We start from the raw sequence: 21,582 nt of genomic DNA on the forward strand, positions 1-21,582 counted from the left end.
ATAAAAATGAAGACAATATCAGGTATAGGGAATGGTTAGTTCTTACCCCACAGGTATTTGGCCTTGGAAATGGCTTCTGGTCTCTCAGCAGCATATAAGTCTAGACTTTGCTATGAGTTCGAAAATGGCAGTGTTGTTTCAGAGGGGCTCCTAAGTGTGGGAAGGATGGCCTAGCACAGTCTCCTCTTTTGCCCTATCCCTGATGCTCATTAAGGTCATGCTAGAAGGGAAAGGTCTGATTAGATAACCAACGTTGCTACTTCTGGAGCTCTACTACATGTCAGGCACTGTTTTAAGTGCTTTACATATATTAATTACTTCTCATAACCAAACAACCCTGCAAAGGGAGCACTATTATTACAGATGGTAAGCTCAGGCACAGAAAAGCTAAGTCACTTGTCCAAGGTCACACAGCTTCTGGTAGCACTGGAATTTGAACCCAGATCTTCAGTACCCACAGAGCTTGCTGTAACTCTGCTGTTTATATGCCTTGGGGCCAACTCTCCCTAACTTAACACTGTCTCTGAAGTCATGGATGAATGGGCTTACAATGAAGTTGCTCTTAACACCATGTACTTTGGATTTTTATGTAAGTAGAACATTGGGTCAGTCATCAGGCCTCCTAAGCAGTTGAATCCTTTAGGCCACTTACATAATGGACTAACTGCTGGATACGTGCTGCCCTCTTGTGATGAAAATAATCCCAATACGACCTTCTCGAGCTCTCCAGAATGCACCTACTTCCTTTAGTCCAGTCCCATGGTTGGGGGTAGAAGATACGTGGGCTCTGAAAATTCAGACTCTTGTGTCACCTGACATTTTCCAGGGTGTTCCTAGCCTTGTGACTCTGTCAGTGAGGCTTGTAAACGTGATTCCAGAGTCTGTAAATTTTAGCACCATTAATACAGAAGAGACCAGGCTTCCCAAAGGGGCACTAAAGAGACCCCACCTGTGTCCTTGGGGGGAGAGTTCATTTTGTTTAACTTGCCCTAGTGAATTGGGATCAGGTTTAAGAGGCTTGGCAGAAAAAAGGTCAGTTGGAGAATGAACTGAAGGTCACAAACTATCAGAACAGAGGGAAAATAAAGCCAGCAGAAGGCCTGTGTTCGGGTTCTTGCCGTAGTGATAATACAGCGTGTGGCCTTGGGCAAGTCGCTTTGCTCTCTGACGCCAGTGTCTGCGCTGGCAGAGTAAGAGGGGTGAACTAAGTGAGCTCAAAATCTTAGATATTACCAGGTCCAACCTTCTGCATTTGCCAAAATCCCTTTCCTAAAGGGTGTTGCTTCACCACCACCACCCCCATTTTTATAGGCATCCTCATTAGTAAAACAAGATACATATCCACACTCACTAGTTCTCAGTTTCCTCACTCGGGAAGTAATCCCTACTGGACAGGGTTGTTGGGAAGAACCAGTTTCCATTTGACACAGTGCTAATGGGTTCAGTCAGACTGGGTTTGTTTAGGCAAAGACACACGCACACATACAAATGCTTAAAATCAAGGAAGACTGATTTTGAAGATACACCTACCCAGTTATAAGTGACTATCTTCACAGTGCCACTTGAAAACATGCTGATTTATGGGTTACTCATTATTCCCTGCAGCTGTAGTTATTACCAGCGCCTGCCTGTGGCTGTAACACATCTATGTGTGTGGGCAGTGCCTGGGTACCATCTAGGGTGAATGGTCCAGGGCAGGGAGTCTCATTCGTATTCAAAGAAGACATGACATTGTTCTGTAACTTCCACCTGCTTCCAAACCATTTATTAGACTCCTATACTTGACGGGTTCACGTAGATTGGAAAAAAAAAAAATTCATAGCAAGAATCTTTGACTTGCTAATCCCGCTGCAAAGAAATAATCCTAAAGAACTTTCTACTTCCATAGAAATGTCTGTAAGAATCACCACAACCACCACAGCCAGTCTGGAAACCTGAATGTCCATCTAATACTTGGAACATAATTGAGCAGATTATCAAACCAATAGAATACAAATGATAATTATAAAGGTTAACAATGTGGGAAAATGATTGAAAGAAATTGCAGGTGTACACTGTGATTATAACTATGTAAAAAGATGTCAAAATAGTCAACCTTAAAAAAGAAATTCTGACATGGATGAACTTTGAGGACATCATGCTAAGTGAAATAAGCCAGTCATAAGAAGACAAACACTGTATGGCTTCACTTATGTGAGGGACCTGGGATAGTCAGAATCATAGAGAAAGTAAGTACAAGGGTGGTTGCCAGGGGCTTGGGGGATGGGGAAATGGGGAATTATTGTTTAATGAGTATAGAATTTTGGTTTTACAAGAAGAGTAATTCTGGAGATCGGCGTTGGTGATGGTTACACAACATATGGATGTGTTTATACCACTGAAATGTACACTTAAAAATGATTAAGATGGTAAATTGTATATTATGTGTATTTTACCACAACAAAAAAGTCTCCGAGTAGGCAAAATACGGAAAAATAGCATGCAAAAATAAGTAGCTGTGTTAGCATTGTGTTATTATAAGCGTTATTTGAATCTTTTCCTTTAACATTGTGATACTGCTTTTGCAACACAAATGTGACAGAAAAAGTCAAGGAAAAAAATTCAAGTTATTTCGATATTTGTTATTTGCCCAAAAAAGCACCTGAGTAGTCTTGGGGAAAATCAGAAACTTACTTAACATCCTTGAACTTATTTTATAATTTACTATTGTTTAAAATCTTTTTTTTTTTTTCATTACAGATCATCGGGGGCCTGTAATCTTTTCAGTACTTAGTGCTTCTAAAAGTTTTAAGCTGGCCTTGGGTGCAGTTAATTCAGTTTTAAGTGAGAATCACGCTGGGATGGCCCCTGGGCCCTGCAGCTCTGCTGCCAGCCCATCTGTGTGGTAACATGAGCTTTGTCCTCCTTACCAGCTAATTCCACTTTCATTAAAATTCCTCTCTATGGACCTGGGATAATGGTCATGGTTCTGCCTTTCAGCTCCAGAGCAAGGATTTTTTTTTTCCTGTAAGTGAGCAATTGTTACTGGAAATAGATGTGTGTAACACCTGGAAGTGGATGAAAACACCAGTGAGCCAAATGCTCCTTCCCAGTTGGGCAGCTGAAAGGGACACCTGGCAAAGGCTGGAGAGCCTGGCTTTGTGCAGTGGTGCCGGCTCCTGCTCTGCTCTTACTGTGCAGTGAAGACCTGGATGTGCCTCCCTCTGTTCAGTGAGTGACAAATGGTAGGGCTCTTTGGTAAGAATGATGACAACTAACAGCTATGCTTTTCACTGACGGAGCCAGGATATTGCAGGAAGCTTGATGCTGAATGTTTTTAGACTTGACTTTGAGAACTTCCAGTCCCATATTTGACCTTGTTGGGAAGTTCCCTAAGCCTAAGAGTGTAAAGAGGACACCTGGGGGTGCCATTGTGAGCAGAAATGAGAAACGTTGGTTTAATGATATTGTATATTGAGCACTGACCCTGCACTGGGCATTGTGCTAACTGCTTTCCATGCTTCAGCTCATTTAATCCTCACAACAACCCTGGGAGTCAGTACTCTGGGATTCCTATTTTTCAAGGAGGAAATTGAGATTCTGACAGTCTTAAAATGTGACCCAAAGCCCCACAGTGATTTGACATGGCTTATTTTAATAAGTTCCAAATCAGCAAGGACAAGCCATAAATGTAGTTCTGAAATACAGGAGCTATAGTTTCTCTCCCTAAATCAGCTCAGTTCCTGTGGAAAGAAAGAGTCATATCTTAAGTTTGTGGAATTCCTTTATTTCCCCAAATTTTCTGTTATCTTTTTCTTAATTGGGAAAAGTCTCCACTTCTCTGCACAGAAGCTCACCTGTGGGTAATGGAGAACTTTAGTGAATTAGGAGCCTGATTTTACTTTTATAAGAAAAATAGAAAATCTATCATTCACCATCTAAAAGACTAAAGTATTTCCAAGTTAGAATTTAAGCCAATAACACACAAATTCAGTTTCCCTTAGAGGCAGCAGTTTTAATTTTGATAGTCTCTAAAAGCAGTAATATTTGGTAGTTTCTGGATACATTTTAGACTCTCAAAAGTTTAGTTTTAGCAGCTTAATAAAGTATGAATTTGTCAGCTGAGAAGTGTGGTTCTCTCACTTGGCAAGCCTGAAGTCTGAAGCACCCTTGACCAGTGCTCATTCCTTTGTGCTTTCTGGGCATATCTGCTGCCCAGAATCTCTGGTAGAGAGTTGCTGCCTCAGGGGCCATTAGGCAAATACCCTAATCTGGGGGTGTGGGCAGAGTGGGTAGGAGCCGCCAAAGCAGTGCCTTAGGGGAATGGCCCCCATGTGCTGAGTGACTGTCACAGGATTTTCCCCCTAACTTTCAGGACCAACTTCCTGAATTGTACCCTTCCTAACTGGGGCTGCTGTATAAAGTCAGGCTGGACTTCTGAGAACTCCAAGGTACTGCTGGAGGGCCCCCTCACCCCTGCCCCTCTCATGCTTGGCCCCTGTCAGCTCGGTGCCTCTTGCCACAGCGGGTCCAGGCCCACCTCTGTCCTCCCCTCGGCAGTGAACAGCCGAGGAAGATAGTGGACGTCAAACCCGGCCTGCCAGGGCCCATCATGGCACGGTGCTGAGGGATGAGGTTCGGCCATGCCAGCGTACCCTGGCCCCAGCCACTGGGGACTCAAGTTACTCCCTCTGAGAAGCCACCGGTGTGGATCGAGTGGTCAAATGGAGAGGCCTCAGATGCTTCCTCTGCTTTTTTCGGTCCCTTGGGTAGAGAGGCCTGCGAAGGATCACACTGAGGATGCCTCTTGCCTTCCCTCGTCAGGCTCTCCTCGTAGCACGTCACCCCAGGGCCCCACCCCATGTAGTAAGTGCCTCTGAAGGGGTCACAGTGTGCTTGCCAGGCCGAGTCCCTTTTTAAAATCCCAGGCTCAGGCAGTTAGAAAAAATGAGTGTTTTCAGTATTTTACTAACAAATGAATTGGCAAAAGAACAAGTTCTCTGGTGAAACCTCCTTTCCCCCACTTAGCATCCACCAGGTGCCCGCCATGGTGGCAGGGGTCTGACGTGCTTGCTGGGTTCTCAGCGGCTTGCCTTGCCTCCAACTCAGTCACTCGCACAACTGCTCGAGGGCAGGAAGAGACTTCCCTTCCTCAAAAGGGCAGGAGAGAGAGAGAGAGAGAGAAGCTCCTGTTTGGATGCCGGAGCCACATGGGCAAGCCAGGCCTTATTCCTTTTGAAGGACGGCGCTGATTCTTCTTCCTGGGACAGAGAACCTCTGCCCACAGCATCAGTCTTCCGAAGGTCAGCCCCGACCCACGAAAGCCCTGAGTGGAGCCTCAGCATTACGAAGGCATCGTCCTGTCCCTCAGACTGGCTAAGAGGAGGGCATCCTGCGATCTTTGTCAGCAGACGGTGAGACTCCAGGACTAAGACGTAAGCCCATGGCGGGTCCTTCCTTTGGCACCAAGTCCCTACAGAACCTTGGATGAGTCAGATCCCCACACTGTACCCCCCCCTCAGTATCAACAGCTCTGAAGTGGGAATAATATCAACACATGGGGAAGTACTGAGGAGGAAGAGAACATTGCAGGTAAAACACTTTTGTTCGTTGAGCACCTTTTTCCCAAGAAACATGGCACCAACTTTGCACCATGTCCCCAACTCTTCATTGAATGCGGCAGTGACCGACTCACTCTCCCTGGTCTTTGGGCAGGCGTTTCTATGAGCTCAAAGTCTCATTCCTCTAATTTCAGATTAAAATAATCATGCATTAACATCTCTTCAGAGTATGTTTACAGTCACTAAAACAGCTCATACTTTTCCTGCAGAATTGTAACAGCTACTCAGGGACTCTGCCAATCAGAGTGCCCGCACAGAGCTCGTTTTGCACCACGAAGGCAGGAATCCTGGAAGCTCCACCTCGGCAGACGCTGGACGTTTCAGACATCCAAGACAGGCAACTGCACAGAGTCACCCCCATGGCTAAGATCCACCCACAGAAAAAAATCCCCTCAGAAACAGACAATCCGCTTCTCGTCTTCAAAGACTTTGGCCTCCTCTGGCTTTATCAAGTTTCCGTTTAAGCTGTTGGAGAAAAACAAAGAACACAAGTAAGTGTGAGAGACTACTGTATGCTCCTTCCCATTATGTGTTCCTAACACACTCTTGTGCTTCACACAACCCTGAAATTAAGGAACAGAATCTGTCCAACACTTGTTTTTACTTTTTTATTTTTTAAAATTGAAGTATAGTTGATTTATAGTATTGTGTTAATTTCAGGTGTATAGCATGGTGATTCAGTATTTCTGCAGATAATATTCTGTTATAGGTTATTACAAGATAATGGATATAATTCCCTGTGCTATACAGGATATTCTTGTTTGTCTATTTTATATATAGTAATTTGTATCTGTTAATCCCATACCCCTGATTTGTCCCTCTCCCCTTTGGTAACTACAAGTTTATTTTCTATATCTGTGAGTCTATTTCTGTTTTGCATATACAAGCATTTGTATTATTTTTAGATTCCACATGTAACTGATATATAGTATTTGTTTTTCTTCTTCTGACTTATTTCAGTTAGCATAATTTTCTCTAGATCCATCCACGTTGCTGTAAATTGTAATATTTCATTCTTTTTTATGGCTGAGTAATATTCCAGTGTGTGTGTGTATATCACATATTAATCCAATCATCTGTCGATGGGCACTTGGGTTGCTTCCCTGTCTTGGCTATTGTAAATAGTGCTGTTTTGAACACCGAGGTGCATGTATCTTTCCAAATTGGTGTTTTAGTTTTTTGTGGATATATACCCAGGAATGGAATTGCTAGATCATATGGTAGTTCTATTGTTAGTTTTTTAAGGAACCTCCATACTGTTTTCCATAGTGGTTGCACCAATTTACATTCCCACCAACAGTGTACAAGGGTTCCCTTTTTTCTATATCCTTTCCAGCATTATTTGTAGACTTTTTGATGATAGCTATTCTAACAGGCGTGAAGTGATACCTCATTGTGGTTTTGATTTGCATTTTCTAATAATTAGCAATGTTGAGCACCTTTTCATGTGCCTGTTGGCCATCTGTAAGTCTTCTCTGGTAAAATATCTATTCAGATCGTCTACCCATTTTTTAATTGGGCTTTTTCTTTTATGTTAAATTGTATGAGCTGTTTGTATATTCTGGACATTAACCCCTTGTTGATTGCATCATTTGCAAATGTTTTCTCCCATTATGTAGGTTGTCTTTTCATTTTTTCGATGGTTTCCTTTATGGTGCAAAAGCTTTTAAGTTTAATTAGGTCCCATTTGTTTATTTTTGCTTTTATTCCTTTTGCCTTAGGAGACTGACCCAAGAAAAAATATTGCTATGATTGATGTTAAAGAGTGTTCCCCCTATGTTCTCTCCTAGGAACTTTATGGTTTCCAGTCTTACATTTAGGTCTCTAAGCCATTTTGAGTTTATTTTTGTATATGATGGGAGGGAATGTTCTCATTGTTTTACATGTAGCTGACCAGTTTTATCAGCATCACTTGTTGAAGACACTGTCTTTTCTCCATTGTACTGTATATTCTTACCTCCTTTGTTGTAGATTAATTTACCATAGGTGCATGGGTTTATTTCTCGGCTCTGTATTCTGTTCCACTGATCTGTTTGTTTTTGTGCTGATACCGTGCTGTTTTGATTACTGTGGCTTTGTAGTATAGTGTGAAGTCCAGGAGGGTCAGACCTCCAAATTTGTTCTTTTTTCTCAGGATTGCTTTGGCAATTCAGGGTCTACTGTGGTTCCATATAAATTTTAGGATTATTTGTTTTAGTTCTGTGAAAAATATCGTGGGTATTTTTACAGGTATTGTATTAAATCCGTAGATTGCTTTGGGCAGTATGGCCATTTTAATATTTATTCTTCCAATTCAAGAGCATGGGATATCTTTCCATTTGTTTGAATCACCTTCAATTTCCATCATCAGTGTTCTATAGAGTATAGGTCTTGCACCTCCTTGGTTAAGTTTATTCCTAGGTATTTTATTTTTCTGACATGATTTTTTTTTTTTTTTTTTTTTGCGGTACGCGGGCCTCTCACTGTTGTGGCCTCTCCCGTTGCGGAGCACAGGCTCCGGACGCGCAGGCTCAGGGCCATGGGTCACGGGCCCAGCCACTCCGCGGCATGTGGGATCCTCCCGGACCGGGGCACAAACCCGTGTCCCCTGCATTGGCAGGCGGACTCTCAACCACTGCGCCACCAGGGAAGCCCTCTGACATGATTTTAAATGGGATTTCTAAAACTTTTCTCTTTCTAATATTTCATCATCAGTGTTACAGAAACACAGCCTATTTCTATATATTAATCTTGTATACTTCCACCTTGCTGAATTCATTTAGTAGTTTTAAGTTTTTGTGGGGAGACTTCAGGGTTTTCTATATAGTATCATGTCATCTGCAAATAGTGACAATTTTACCTCTTCCCTTTCAATTTGGATACCTTTTATTTCTTTTTTTTTGTCTGAGTGATGTGGCTAGGACTTCCAATGCTATTTTAAATCAAAGTGGTGAGAGTGGACATCTTTGTCTTGTTCCTGAATTTAGCAGAAAGGCTTTCAGCTTTTCACCATTGAGTACTATACTGGCTGTGGGTTTGTCACAAATGACCTTTATGATGTTGAAATATGTTCCCTCTATACCCACCCACTTTGATGAGAGTTTTTATCATGAATGGATGTTTAATCTTGTCAGGTGCTTTTCCTGTGTCTGTTGAGATGATCATGTGGTTTCTTTTGTCTTTCCTTTTGTTAATGCGGTATATCACTGATTGATTTGCGTATGTTGACCCATCCTTGCGTCCTGGAATAAATTTAGTTTATCATGGTGTATGATCCTTTTTATGTATTGTTGGATTTAGTTTGCTAATATTTTGTTGAGGATTTTTGCACTTATATAAAAAATATTGGCCTGTAGTTTTCTTTTTTGTAGTGTCGTCTGGTTTTGATATCAGGGTAATAATGACCTCCTAGAATAAATTTGGGAGTGTTCCCTCCTCTTCAATTTTTTGAAATAGTTTAAGAAGGATAGGTATAAGTTCTTTATATGTTTGCTAGAATTCCTTTGTGAAGCTGTCTGGTCCTGGACTTTTGTTTGCTGAGAGTTTTGTTTGTTTGGTTTGGTTTGGTTTGAAGATTCAGTTTCACTTCACTTCTAGTGATCAGTCTGTTAAAATTGCCTGTTTCTCCTTGACTCAGTCTTGGTAGGCTATATGTGTCTAGAAATTTGTCCATTTCTTCTACATTGTCCAATTTGTGAGCATATAAATGTTCATAGTATTCTCTTAGGATTTTCTGTATCTCTGTGGTATCAGTTGTTATTTCTCCTTTCATTTCTTATTTTGTTTATTTGGGTCCACTCTTTTTTATTCTTGGTGAGCCTGGCTAAAGGCTTATCAATTTTGTTTCTCTTTTCAAAAAACCAGCTCTTGGTTTCATTGATCTTTTCTACTTTTTTTTTAAATCTCTTTTATTTCCTCTCCAATCTTTATTATTTCCTTCCTTCTGCTGACTTTGGGCTTTGTTCTTCTTTTTCTAATTCCCTTAGGTGGTATGTTAGGTTGTTTGAGATTTTTCTTATTCTCTGAGGAAGGTCTGTATCACTATGAACTTTCCTCTTAGAACTGCTTTTGCTGCATCCCAGAGATTTTGGAAAAACGTGTTTTCATTTTCAGTTGGTCTTGAGGTATTTTCTGATTTCCTCTTTGAGTTCATCATTGACCCATTGGTTTTTTAGTAGCATATTGTTTAGTCTCCACATGTTTGTTGTTCTCTCATTTTTCTTTCTGTAGTTGATTTCTAGTTTCGTACTATTGTGGTCAGGAAAAATGCTTGATATAATTACTATCCTCTTAAGTTTGCTGAGGCTTGTTTTGTGACCTAGTATGTGATCTATCCTAGAGAATGTTCCATAGGCACTTTAAAAGAATGTGTATTCTGCTTTTTTTGGCTGTAGTGTCCTATAGATATCAATTAAGTCCAACTGGTCTGCTGTGTCATTTAGGACCTCTACTGCCTTACTGATTTTCTATCTGCATGATCTGTCCATTGTTGTAAGTAGGGTGTTAAAGTACCTCACTATTGTATTATTGTCAGTTTCTCCCTTTATGTCTTTTAGTATTTGCTTTATGTATTTAGGTGCTCCTGTATTGGGTGTATATGTTAATGAGTGTAATATCCTCTTCTTGTATTGATTCCTTTATCATTATATAATGCCCTTCTTTGTCTTTGTTTTAGCCTTTGTTTTAGTTTATTTTGTCTAATACGAGTATTGCTCCCCCTGCTATCTTGTCATTTCCATGTGAATGAAGTTTTTTTCCATCCCCTCACTTTCACTCTGAATGTGACTTTTGCCCTGAAGTGAGTCTCTTGTAGGCAGCATATTGAAGGGTCTTGCTTTTTTATCCAGTAAGCCACCCCTTATCTTTTGATGGGAGCATTTAGTCCACTGACATTTAAGGTAATTACTGATCGGTATGTACTTATTGTCATTTTATTCCTTGTTTTCCAGTTGTTTTTGTAGTTCTTCTTTGTCCATTTCTTCTTCTTTTTGTCTCTCCCATTGTGGTTTGATGCATTTCTTTATAGTATACTTGAGTTCCTTTCTTTTTGGTTTTTGTGTATCTATTGTAGGCTTTTGATTTGTGATTACCATGGAGTTCATATATGTTGACCCATAATTATATATACTTGCTTCAGACACATTCTAAAAGATCTACATTTTTTACTCCTGATGTCATATTTTATTTTATATTTTTAACACCTTTATTGGAGTATAATTGCTTTACAATGGTGTTAGTTTCTGCTTTACAACAAAATGAATCAGTTATATATATACACATGTTCCCATATTTCTTCCCTCTTGCGTCTCCCTGCCTCCCACCCCTCCAGGCGGTCACAAAGCACCAAGCTCATCTCCCTGTGCTATGCGGCTGCTTCCCACTAGCTATCTACCTTACGTTTGGTAGTGTATATATGTCCATGACTCTCTCTCGCTTTGTCACAGTTCACCCTTCCCCCTCCCCATATCCTCAAGTCCATTCTCCAGTAGGTCTGTGTCTTTATTCCTGTCTTACCCCTAGGTTCTTCATGACATTTTTTTCCTTAAATTCCATATATATGTGTTAGCATACAGTATTTGTCTTTCTCTTTCTGACTTACTTCACTCTGTATGACAGACTCTAGGTCTATCCACCTCATTACAAATAGCTCAATTTCGTTTCTTTTTATGGCTGAGTAATATTCCATTGTATATATGTGCCACATCTTCTTTATCCATTCATCTGAAGATGGACACTTAGGTTGTTTCCATCTCCGGGCTATTGTAAATAGAGCTGCAATGAACATTTTGGTACATGACTCTTTTGGAATTATGGTTTTCTCAGGGTATATGCCCAGTAGTGGGATTGCTGGGTCATATGGTAGTTCTGTTTGTAGTTTTTTAAGGAACCTCCATACTGTTCTCCACAGTGGCTGTATCAAATTACATTCCCACCAACAGTGCAAGAGGGTTCCCTTTTCTCCACACCCTCTCCAGCATTTATTGTTTCTAGATTTTTTGATGGTAGCCATTCTGACTGGTGTGAGATGATATCTCATTGTAGTTTTGATTTGCATTTCTCTAATGATTAGTGATGTTGAGCATTCTTTCATGTGTTTGTTGGCAGTCTGTATATCTTATTTGGAGAAATGTCTATTTAGGTCTTCTGCCCATTTTTGGATTGGGTTTGTTTTTTTGTTACTAAGCTGCATGAGCTGCTTATAAATTTTGGAGATTAATTCTTTGCCAGTTGCTTCATTTGCAAATATTTTCTCCCATTCTGAGGGTTGTCTTTTGGTCTTGTTTATGGTTTCCTTTGCTGTGCAAAAGCTTTGAAGTTTCATTAGGTCCCATTTGTTTATTTTTGTTTCCATTTCTCTAGGAGGTGGGTCAAAAAGGATCTTGCTGTGATTTATGTCATAGAGTGTCCTGCCTATATTTTCCTCTAAGAGTTTGATAGTTTCTGGCCTTACATTTAGGTCTTTAATCCATTTTGAGCTTATTTTTGTGTATGGTGTTAGGGAGTGATCTAATCTCATACTTTTACATGTACCTGTCCAGTTTTCCCAGCACCACTTATTGAAGAGGCTGTCCTTTCTCCACTGTACATTTTGCCTCTATCAAAGATAAGGTGACCATATGTGCGTGGGTTTACCTCTGGGCTTTCTATCCTGTTCCATTGATCTATATTTCTGTTTTTGTGCCAGTACCATACTGTCTTTATTACTGTAGCTTTGTATTATAGTCTGAAGTCAGGGAGCATGATTCCTCCAGCTCCGTTTTTCGTTCTCAAGATTGCTTTGGCTATTCGGGGTCTTTTGTGTTTCCATACAAATTGTGAAATTTTTTGTTCTAATTCTGTGAAAAAATGCCATTGGTAGTTTGATAGGGATTGCATTGAATCTGTAGATTGCTTTGGGTAGTAGAGTCATTTTCACAATGTTGATTCTTCCAATCCAAGAACATGGTATATCTCTCCATCTATTTGTATCATCTTTAATTTCTTTCATCAGTGTCTTATAATTTTCTGCATACAGGTCTCTTGTCTCCTTAGATAGGTTTATTCCTAGATATTTTATTCTTTTTGCTGCAATGGTAAATGGGAATGTTTTCTTGATTTCACTTTCAGATTTTTCATCATTAGTGTATAGGAACGCAAGAGATTTCTGTGCATTAATTTTGTATCCTGCTACTTTACCAAATTCATTGATTAGCTCTAGTAGTTTTCTGGTAGCATCTTTAGGATTCTCTATGTATAGTAACATGTCATCTGCAAACAGTGACAGCTTTACTTCTTTTCCGATTTGGATTCCTTTTATTTCCTTTTCTTCTCTGATTTCTGTGGCTATAACTTCCAAAACTATGTTGAAGAAGAGTGGTGAGTGTGGGCAACCTTGTCTTGTTCCTGATCTTAGTGGAAATGCTTTCAGTTTTTCACCATTGAGGACGATGTTGGCTGTGGCTTTGTCATATATGGCCTTTATTATGTTGAGGAAGGTTCCCTCTATGCCTACTTTCTGCAGGATTTTTATCATAAATGGGGTTGAATTTTGTCAAAAGCTTTCTCTGCATCTATTGAGATGATCATATGGTTTTTCTCCTTCAAATTGTTAATATGGTGTATCACGTTGATTGATTTCCGTACATTGAAGAATCCTTGCATTCCTGAAATAAACCGCACTTGATCGTGGTGTATGATCCATTTAACGTGCTGTTGGATTCTGTTTGCTAGTATTTTGTTGAGGATTTTTGCATCTATGTTCATCAGTGATATTGGCCTGTAGTTTTCTTTCTTTGTGACATCCTTGTCTGGTTTTGGTATCAGGGTGATGGTGGCCTTGTAGAATGAGTTTGGGAGTGTTCCTCCCTCAGCTATATTTTGGAAGAGTTTGAGAAGGATAGGTGTTAGCTCTTCTCTAAATGTTTGATAGAATCACCTGTGAAGCCATCTGGTCCTGGGCTTTTGTTTGTTGGAAGATTCACAGTTTCAATTTCAGTGCTTGTGATTGGTCTGTTCATATTTTCTATTTCTTCCTGATTCAGTCTTGGCAGGTTGTGCATTTCTAAGAATTTGTGCATTTCTTCCAGGTTGTCCATTTTATTGGCATAGAGTTGCTTGTAGTAATCTCTCATGATCATTTGCATTTCTGCAGTGTCAGTTGTTCTTTCTTTTTTTTCATTTCTAATTCTATTGATTTGAGTCTTCTCCCTTTTTTTCTTGATGAGTCTGGCTAATGGTTTATTAATTTTGTTTATCTTCTCAAAGAACCAGCTTTTAGTTTTATTGATCTTTGCTCTGATGTCATATTTTATATCTCCGTGCTTATACCTTTACTGTTTATTGTAGTTATAGTCACTTTTACAATTTTTTTGTTTTTTATTATGATGGTTTTATTAACAAGTATATAATATACTGCATACTGTACACACGAGGACTGTACAGTACAAATTTATGTTCACAGTTTGACATTACAAAATGTCATTATTCCGTCTTTTTTTGAAACCACATACTGGTTTAAGTGATCTTCAATATATATTTGTCTTTCCTATTGTTATTTTCCCTTTCCTATAGATGCTTCTTTTCCATTTAGAGAAGACTCTTCAACATTTCTTTCAGAGTATGTTTAGTATCACTGAACTCTTTCAGGTTTTTGCTTGTCTGAGAAATCCTTCTCTCCTTATATAATCTTTTCTCCTTGATAATCTTGCTGGGTTGAGTATCCTAGGTTGTAGGTTTTTCCCCTTCAGGACTTTGAATATCATGCCACTCCTTCTAGCCTGCAAGGTTTCTGCAGAGAAATCAGATGATAGCCTTATGCGGGGGTGGGGGGGTTCCCTTGTGTATGATGCTGTTTTATACTTGCTGCCTTTAGAATTCTAACTTTTGCCATTTTAATTATGATATGTCTTGGTGTGGGTGTGTTCGGGTTCCTCTTGTTTGGGACCCTCTGTGCTTCCTGTACCTAGATATTTATTTCCTTCTTTAGGTTTGGGAAGTTTTCAGCCATAATTTCTTCAAATACATTTTTGATTCTCTTCTCTCTTCTCGTTCTGGAAACCCTATAATGCAGATGTTGGCACATTTTATATTATCCCATAGATCTCATATGTTGCTTTCATTTTTTTTCATTTTCTTTCTGTCTGCTGTACTGACTTGATAGTTTCCATTTTTTAATCTTCCAGATCATTTATGTGTTCTGTGTCATTTAGTCTGCTATTCATTGCTCTTAGGGTGCTTTGTGTCTAAAATGGAATTATTTTTGATTGGGTCTTTTTATAGTTTTTGTTAAAATGATCTGTGCTCTAGATCAACTCTTTGTTGATCAACTTAGATCAACTCTTTCTTCATTCAGTTAGCATTTTTATTACCAACTTTTTGAACTCATTGTTACCTCTGTTTCATTACTTTTTCGGGGGGGGGGGTTCTCTTGCTCTTTCAATTGGGAATAGTTCCTCTGCTTTTTCATTTTACTTAACTTTCTCTGTCTCAATGAATTTAGGTGAAACAGTTACCTACTGTGGTCTTGAAGGGGTGTTTGTTTTTATGTGGGAGTGTCCCCATGTAGACTGTGTGCCCAGTGTTTTTGGTGTGAGGATGGGTTTTGATGTGGATACCAGTCATGTCTTCTTCAGGATGTACAGGCCCCTATCAGCTTGATGGGGGTGTGGCTAGAATTGAAAGAGCTAGAGCCTGCACAGGGTGTGATGCAGGACTTCCTCTCTGCTCAGTGGCCATCACACAGGGCAGGGGGCTGCTCCTAAGTTGCTGGAGTGAATGCCCTGAGGGTTGGGCTCAAGCTGGCTCTGTTCCTTTTAAGTGTATGTTTTTCCTTCTCCCTGCACTGGGGCTTGTGCACTTACAGAGGTCCAATGGCACCACCTGTGTAGGCAGCTGCAGCTCTGCTCAGATGCAGCCCAAGGTCATGTCTTTTCCCCATTGTGGTCATCCCAGATCTAGTGCAAGGTTGTGGTGTGGAGTGGGTGGGGCTGGAGCATTTGCTCAGCTAGCACTAGGGGTCATGGCATTATGGCTGTGGGAGTTGAAGCAGCTATGCTGCCATCAGACGTCTGGGCTGCTTCTGTAGTGCTGTTTTAGTAAGTGCTAACAGTGGCTGCTACTGCCCTACCTGGACCACCCCCCAGGTTCCTGGGCCACCTCTGCATCTCTAGATCGAGTCTTCTCCCAGGACCTGGCTGCCCTAGATCTAGTGCCAAGCTGTAGTGTGGAATGAGTGGGGCTGGGGTGGTTGCTCGGCTGGGACTGGTGAGTGTGGTGACACCACCATGCTAGGGCAGACCTCACTTTGCCCTCTCTGGTGGTAAGCAAGCACCCATGCACTCCTCACAACTGGAGTCTAGGCTTCTCCAGCCTTTCTGTCTGTCCTAGCAGTTCTCCAAGCAGCCAATGGGGCTTGTCTCCTCTGTGTGGCTCAACCCGCTCACTCCCCAGGGCGAGTATCCACCTGTCTGGTCTTCCTTTTCCTCTTGGTCCCCTCCCATGGGCTCTGTCCTGACCTGATGCTTTTTTTTCCCATCCTCTGTGATTACATGGGAATCTTTCTTGCAGCCTTGGTTGTACAGGAGTTCTCCTGCCAGTTTCCAGTTAGTTTTCCACAAGACTTGTTCCACATGTAGATGTATTTTTGATGTGTTTGTGGGGGAGGTAAGCTCCATGTCCTCTTACCCTGCCATCTTGATGACTTGTTTGATATTCACATATTAATCCTTTCCAGCTACCATCACTCTATGGACTGGGTCTCACTAAGGTAACCAATAGCCTCTATAAACCTGAACTTAAATGACAGACAACTTTCCTGACCCTCACAGGCATTTGGCTGTCCTGCCCTCTCCCTCCTCCTTGAAACACCACCTTCCCTTGGTTTGATATTATGCTCTCTGGTTTCTTTCCTACATCTGGCCACTCCATCGCTGTCTCCTTTTTTATATCCTCCTCCATGTGACCTCCAAATAATGGATTTCCTCCAGGCTTGGGGCCTGGCCCTCTTCCCCAGAAGAACCTCATCTATCCCTGGCCTCATTCATATGTCATTGAGCTGGGCCAGACCGCTCCACTGTGGGGCCGCTTACCTACTTGACACCTTCATCTGGACACCTCCCAGGTACCTCAAAGTGGGCACATCTCCCCAGGGTTCCCTAGCTCCATGAATGATACAACTCTGCATCCAGTTGTGCAAGTTAGTAACCTGGGGGTCAACCTTCGTCCTCATCTTCATATTCTATCTATCTATCAGAGAGTTCTATTCCCTAAATACCCCTAGAATGGGCTCCCTGGAACCTCTCCGTATGTTCAGCACCACCATCCTGACCTAAGCACCCATCATCTCTTCTCTGGCTCACTGCAGTGTCCTACTGACCGTCCCTTTACATGGCCTCCTCCAATCCGCTTTCCTAGAGGAGCCAGAGTGGTCTTTTTACAATGCACATCTGATCACATCCCTCTTTGCTTCAAACTGTTCAATCACTTCCCCTTGCTTTTAGGATAAAGACCAAAATACTTAACATGACCCACATGACCCACAGATATTTTATGGTCTAGTCTCCGCCTGTCTCCTCTGCCTCCTGTTGCTCCCTCTTCCACACTGTCTGAACCACAGGCCCATCTGCTGCTTGCTGTTCTTCAAGGGCACCATGTTTTTTCATGCCTCAGAGCCTTTGCACGTACTGTTTCCCCACCTGGAACACTTTCAGCTGATGAACTCGTATTCATCCTTCATGGCTCAGTTTAAATGCCACTTCCTTAGGGAGACCTTCCCTGAAACCTCATCTGTATTAGGTTCCCTTCTTAGCTTTCCCCTTTCTAGCACTCATCATGATTGTAATTAAATAGTTACTTGAATGATTTGTTTCTTAACTGTGTCTTCCTCACTAGAGGGTACACGCATGAGGGCAGGTCCATTTTGTTCACCACTGGACTCTTGGTACCAGCATCGTGCCTGGCACACAAGCACTTTGTTGTTCAACAAATGAAGATGCGGTGCTTTCCCTGGGGACTCAGCAGTGACCATGACACAGGCCCTACCCTCAGGCTGTCTCGTCTAGACTGTAGCTCCTTCACAGGAAGCTATTACAATGGAGTGCAGTAAATGCTATAATTTACAATACCAGGTCATTGAACACTGCTAACTTCTGTCTTTGAAGACTGAGGGACTTCAGACCTCAGGTTCTTTTTGGACAGGGACAAGGCAGAAATAAATGTCAGTACAGATAATGAGTCCAAAGCGATGGTCCACGGTCATCTGTGCCAGTGTGGCCCCAGGCAGAGCTGCTCCCTCATCTCCACTCCCCTGCTGGCTCAACCCCTGGACAGGGCCAACACAGCCAGCACTCTCACCGAGCCCAGTCCCAGGGAGTCAGACACCTGGGCTGAGCCAGGGGCTGAAGTAAAGATACTCCTGGGCCAGCACCCGAGCCCTCCTCCTTGTCCTCTTTCCGAGTCCTCCCTGACACCAGTGCCGCTTTCAGGCTCTGCAGAGCATGCCTTGAAGATCGACACCTGGTCCTACACAAATAATTCCTTGTGTAGGAACAGCGGTTGTCTGTTGGTAGGTGACAAAGGCCCATTTCAAGCTTGACGGACTTAAAGCAGCTGCATATCCTTACAACCATCCTAACCAGCCCCTGGGAAGGGTGGAAGCCAGCTGTAGTCCACAGACTGTCCTGCAGCCTGGCCTCCCCTCCTCTCTGCTCCCCTCCTCTGCCTGCTGTCCTCAAACAATAGAGTCAGCAGGAAACGGGGTGGTTCTAGGAAAGGATCACAGGCTGAGGGTGGTTGGAGATTAACGCGAACTAAAATCCCACTGGCTCTCCAGTGCCTTTGAGGGCTGAGCAGCGGGCTTCGGCCTTGAAGGCACACATGCCACAGCCTCTCCATCGGTCTGCCTTGGAGCTGGGCTTTCTACTCTAGGACAGTGTTTTCAAATGTTTTTCTGACTGTGACCTCAAATAAGAACATTTTACATTGTGAACCAGCATCTGTGTATACGTACACACCCACATCTGAAATGAGATTATGAAAGAATATTTCATACTAGGCACAGAGCATTCTGGCTCTGTTTCATTTTTTAAATAATGCTGGTTGCAACCCACCAAACCAATTTTATGGTCCACTAACAAATTCTAAAGCGAAATTTAAAAAGGTCAGGGAGGTAGCTGTACCTTGCTCCATTGTTTTTGGCTGTGAAATTCTTCTCCCCAGTCATGAAGAAAGAACTGTAGTTAACGAGCAACTACCCCCTGAGCTGAGGGTTTGGCTCACCGTGAGGCTGCTCCGTGGATCTCAGGGCCCACAGTGGTAGCATGAACTCCTGTGGTCTCTGTCCTCACGGGGCCCTGGATTTGTGTCATGGTTCCCATGCAGGTCTGAGCCTCACACACTGCTGGGCTGTCTCAGGCCAGGCCTCGGGTAGATAGCAAATTCCAGAGCACTTGGGGGTCTGGATTCAGAGACACGGAGCCCTCTGTTCTCAGCTCGGTTACATCAGTACTCTGAGGCAGTCAGGGACCTTTCTGTCCAGTTAACTGCTGTTTCCCTAGCACTTAACCCAGTGGTGTAACCATTGTCACTAATGGGACACACACACTCCCCCACCCCCGAATATGCTACAGGCCCAGTCCTACCTCGGGGCTGTGTGTCCCGTAGGAGGCACAAGAAAGGAAATGGGGCTCAGCATTGCAGCAAAGCAGAGCACATGCCTTCCTTCTGCTAGCATAACAGAAACAGGAAGTCGAAAAAGAGTACAATCAGCTCAAATACAGCCTGGAAGCCCAGAGAAGGAAAAGAACATGCTTTAAACTCTGGGCCAGCATGGTCATCTCTCAGGCTCATGAGTCCCAGAGTGATTAACTTTCAGTGGGAATCCCTTTCCCAGTCTGTCTGCCCCCGTGCAACCCAGGACAGTAGGCAGGACAGGGGGGCTGGGGAGGAGAGCCCTGACTATAGAGTCGTAGTCTGAGCTGAATTTCAGCTTCTCTTAGGTGTGACCTTGGTCTGGGCCTCAGTTTCTACATCTGTGAAATGGAGAAAATACTACCTACATTACAGATTGTTGGAAAGATGGGAGATAAATGGACAGTGCCCTGCATTGTGCATGGCACACAGTAAATGGTGCTGAGTAAATAATCGTTGTTGTTATCATTACAAGTGGTAGATTGGTCTTACCAAATCTCCATTATGCCAGTGTTCTTCTGTAATGCATCTGCCAACTGGGCAATCCCCTTGGCTGTAATCTGGTTCTGGATAAGCCTGAAAGAGGAATATATCTTTTGTATCAAGTAATACTGGATTAAATCTGCCCACTTCATTAGGGGGTTGGAAGGATACAATGGGATAAGAGACAGGGTCAGGGGAAGAACTGAGTCCCCTTAACTTTCGATCTTGCTGAGATTGTGTCAATCAGATCCATGAAAATAAAGAACATGCTTTAAAATGTTTAATTTTTCTGATGGGCAGAAGACCTAAATAGACATTTCTCCAAAGACGACATACAGATGGCCAAGAGGCACATGAAAAGATGCTCATCATCGCTAATAATTAGAGAAATGCAAATTAAAACAACAATGAGGTATCACCTCACACCAGTCAGAATGGCCATCATCAAAATGTCTACATACAATAAATGCTGGAGAGGGTGTGGAGAAAAGGAAACCCTCCTACACTGTCGGTGGGAATGTAAATTGGTACAGCCACTATGGAGAACAGTATGGATATTCCTTAAAAAACTAAAAATAGAGCTACCATATGATCCAGCAATCCCACTCCTGGGCATATATCCAGAGAAAACCATAATTCAAAAGGATACGTGCACCCCAGTATTCACAGCAGCACTATTTACAATAGCCAGGACATGGAAGCAACCTAAATGTCCATCGACAGATGAATGGATAAAGAAGATATGGTGTATATATATATATATATATATATATATATATATATATACACAATGGATTATTAGCCATAAAAAAGAATGAAATCATGCCATTTGCAGCAACATGGATGGACCCAGACATTATCATACTAAGCAAATTAAGTCATTAAGAGATAGACAAATACCATATGATATCACTTATATGTGAAATCTGAAATACGACACAAATGAACATATCTATGAAACAAAAACAGACTCACAAATAGAACAGACTTGTGGTTGCCAAGGGGGAGGGAAGGTTTGGGATTAGCAGATGCAAATTATTATATATAGGATAAACAACAAGGTCCTACTGTATAGCACAGGGGACTGTATTCAAACTCCTGTGATAAACCATAATGGAAAAGAATATATATATGTATAACTGAGTTACTTTCCTGTACAGCAGAAATTAAATACAACACTGTAAATTAACTACACTTAAGTAAAATTTTTTTAAATGTTTAACTTTTCTGTGTATTTTTATAGTGAACATAATATATCTGTATATTCATATGTAGGTAATTTAATATATGAACATATATGTATGCATGTGTGCTTGACATTTTTCACTGCAGGGGTGCCCAGTCAAAAATGTTTGGAGACTACCAGTCTGAACAACAAATTCTTGGAGACTACCAGTCTGAACAACAAATTCTAAGGAACACATCTGGGGAACAGGCAGTCTGATGTCTCCTTCCAGATGGCTGGAGAAAGGCAAGGCAGTTTTTAAAGTTAAGTATTTTTTAAAGAGCTGGCCATTCTCTTCTTTGGGGGAAACAAAGGCTTCCAAGATGGAGGGAGGAAGAACAGTTCTGCTGCTACTCATGGGTCCCAGTGGAAAAGCATCAATAATGGGGCCTCTAAGAGTATACCCCATTATGTTGGGTGGCATTGATTCTAATGAAACAAAGATTTCAGATATAGCTGGGAAGCCTGGGCAATTCCCAAATTGCTCCCCTGGGAAGCCATGCGTCTAACCCACCCAGGAAAGAGCAACACAAGTCAGTGATACGTCTGTGCTTCATCACAGGTTCACTCCTCACCCCCCAGCTATTTGTAGCATAAAGCTACTATTGAACTTGACCTTTAGAAATTCTG

General features: G+C 41.9%; 1 protein-coding gene across 1 annotated transcript in view; it reads right to left on the bottom strand.

The window, feature by feature from the left end:
* Window positions 1-3,252: 3,252 nt before the first annotated feature.
* NOD1 (nucleotide binding oligomerization domain containing 1) overlaps window positions 3,253-21,582 on the bottom strand; it is a 93,534-nt gene continuing 75,204 nt past the window's right edge. Inside the window, exons 11-12 of the mRNA XM_079931454.1 lie at window positions 19,737-19,820; window positions 3,253-6,065 (exon numbers count right to left, since the gene is read on the bottom strand). Of these exons, the coding sequence (XP_079787580.1) occupies window positions 5,993-6,065; window positions 19,737-19,820 (157 nt within the window). The 3' untranslated portion in view covers window positions 3,253-5,992. The remainder of the gene's footprint in view (window positions 6,066-19,736; window positions 19,821-21,582) is intronic.

This window comes from Stenella coeruleoalba, assembly GCF_951394435.1.
Source record: "Stenella coeruleoalba genome assembly, chromosome: 9".
Lineage (NCBI taxonomy): Eukaryota > Metazoa > Chordata > Mammalia > Artiodactyla > Delphinidae > Stenella > Stenella coeruleoalba.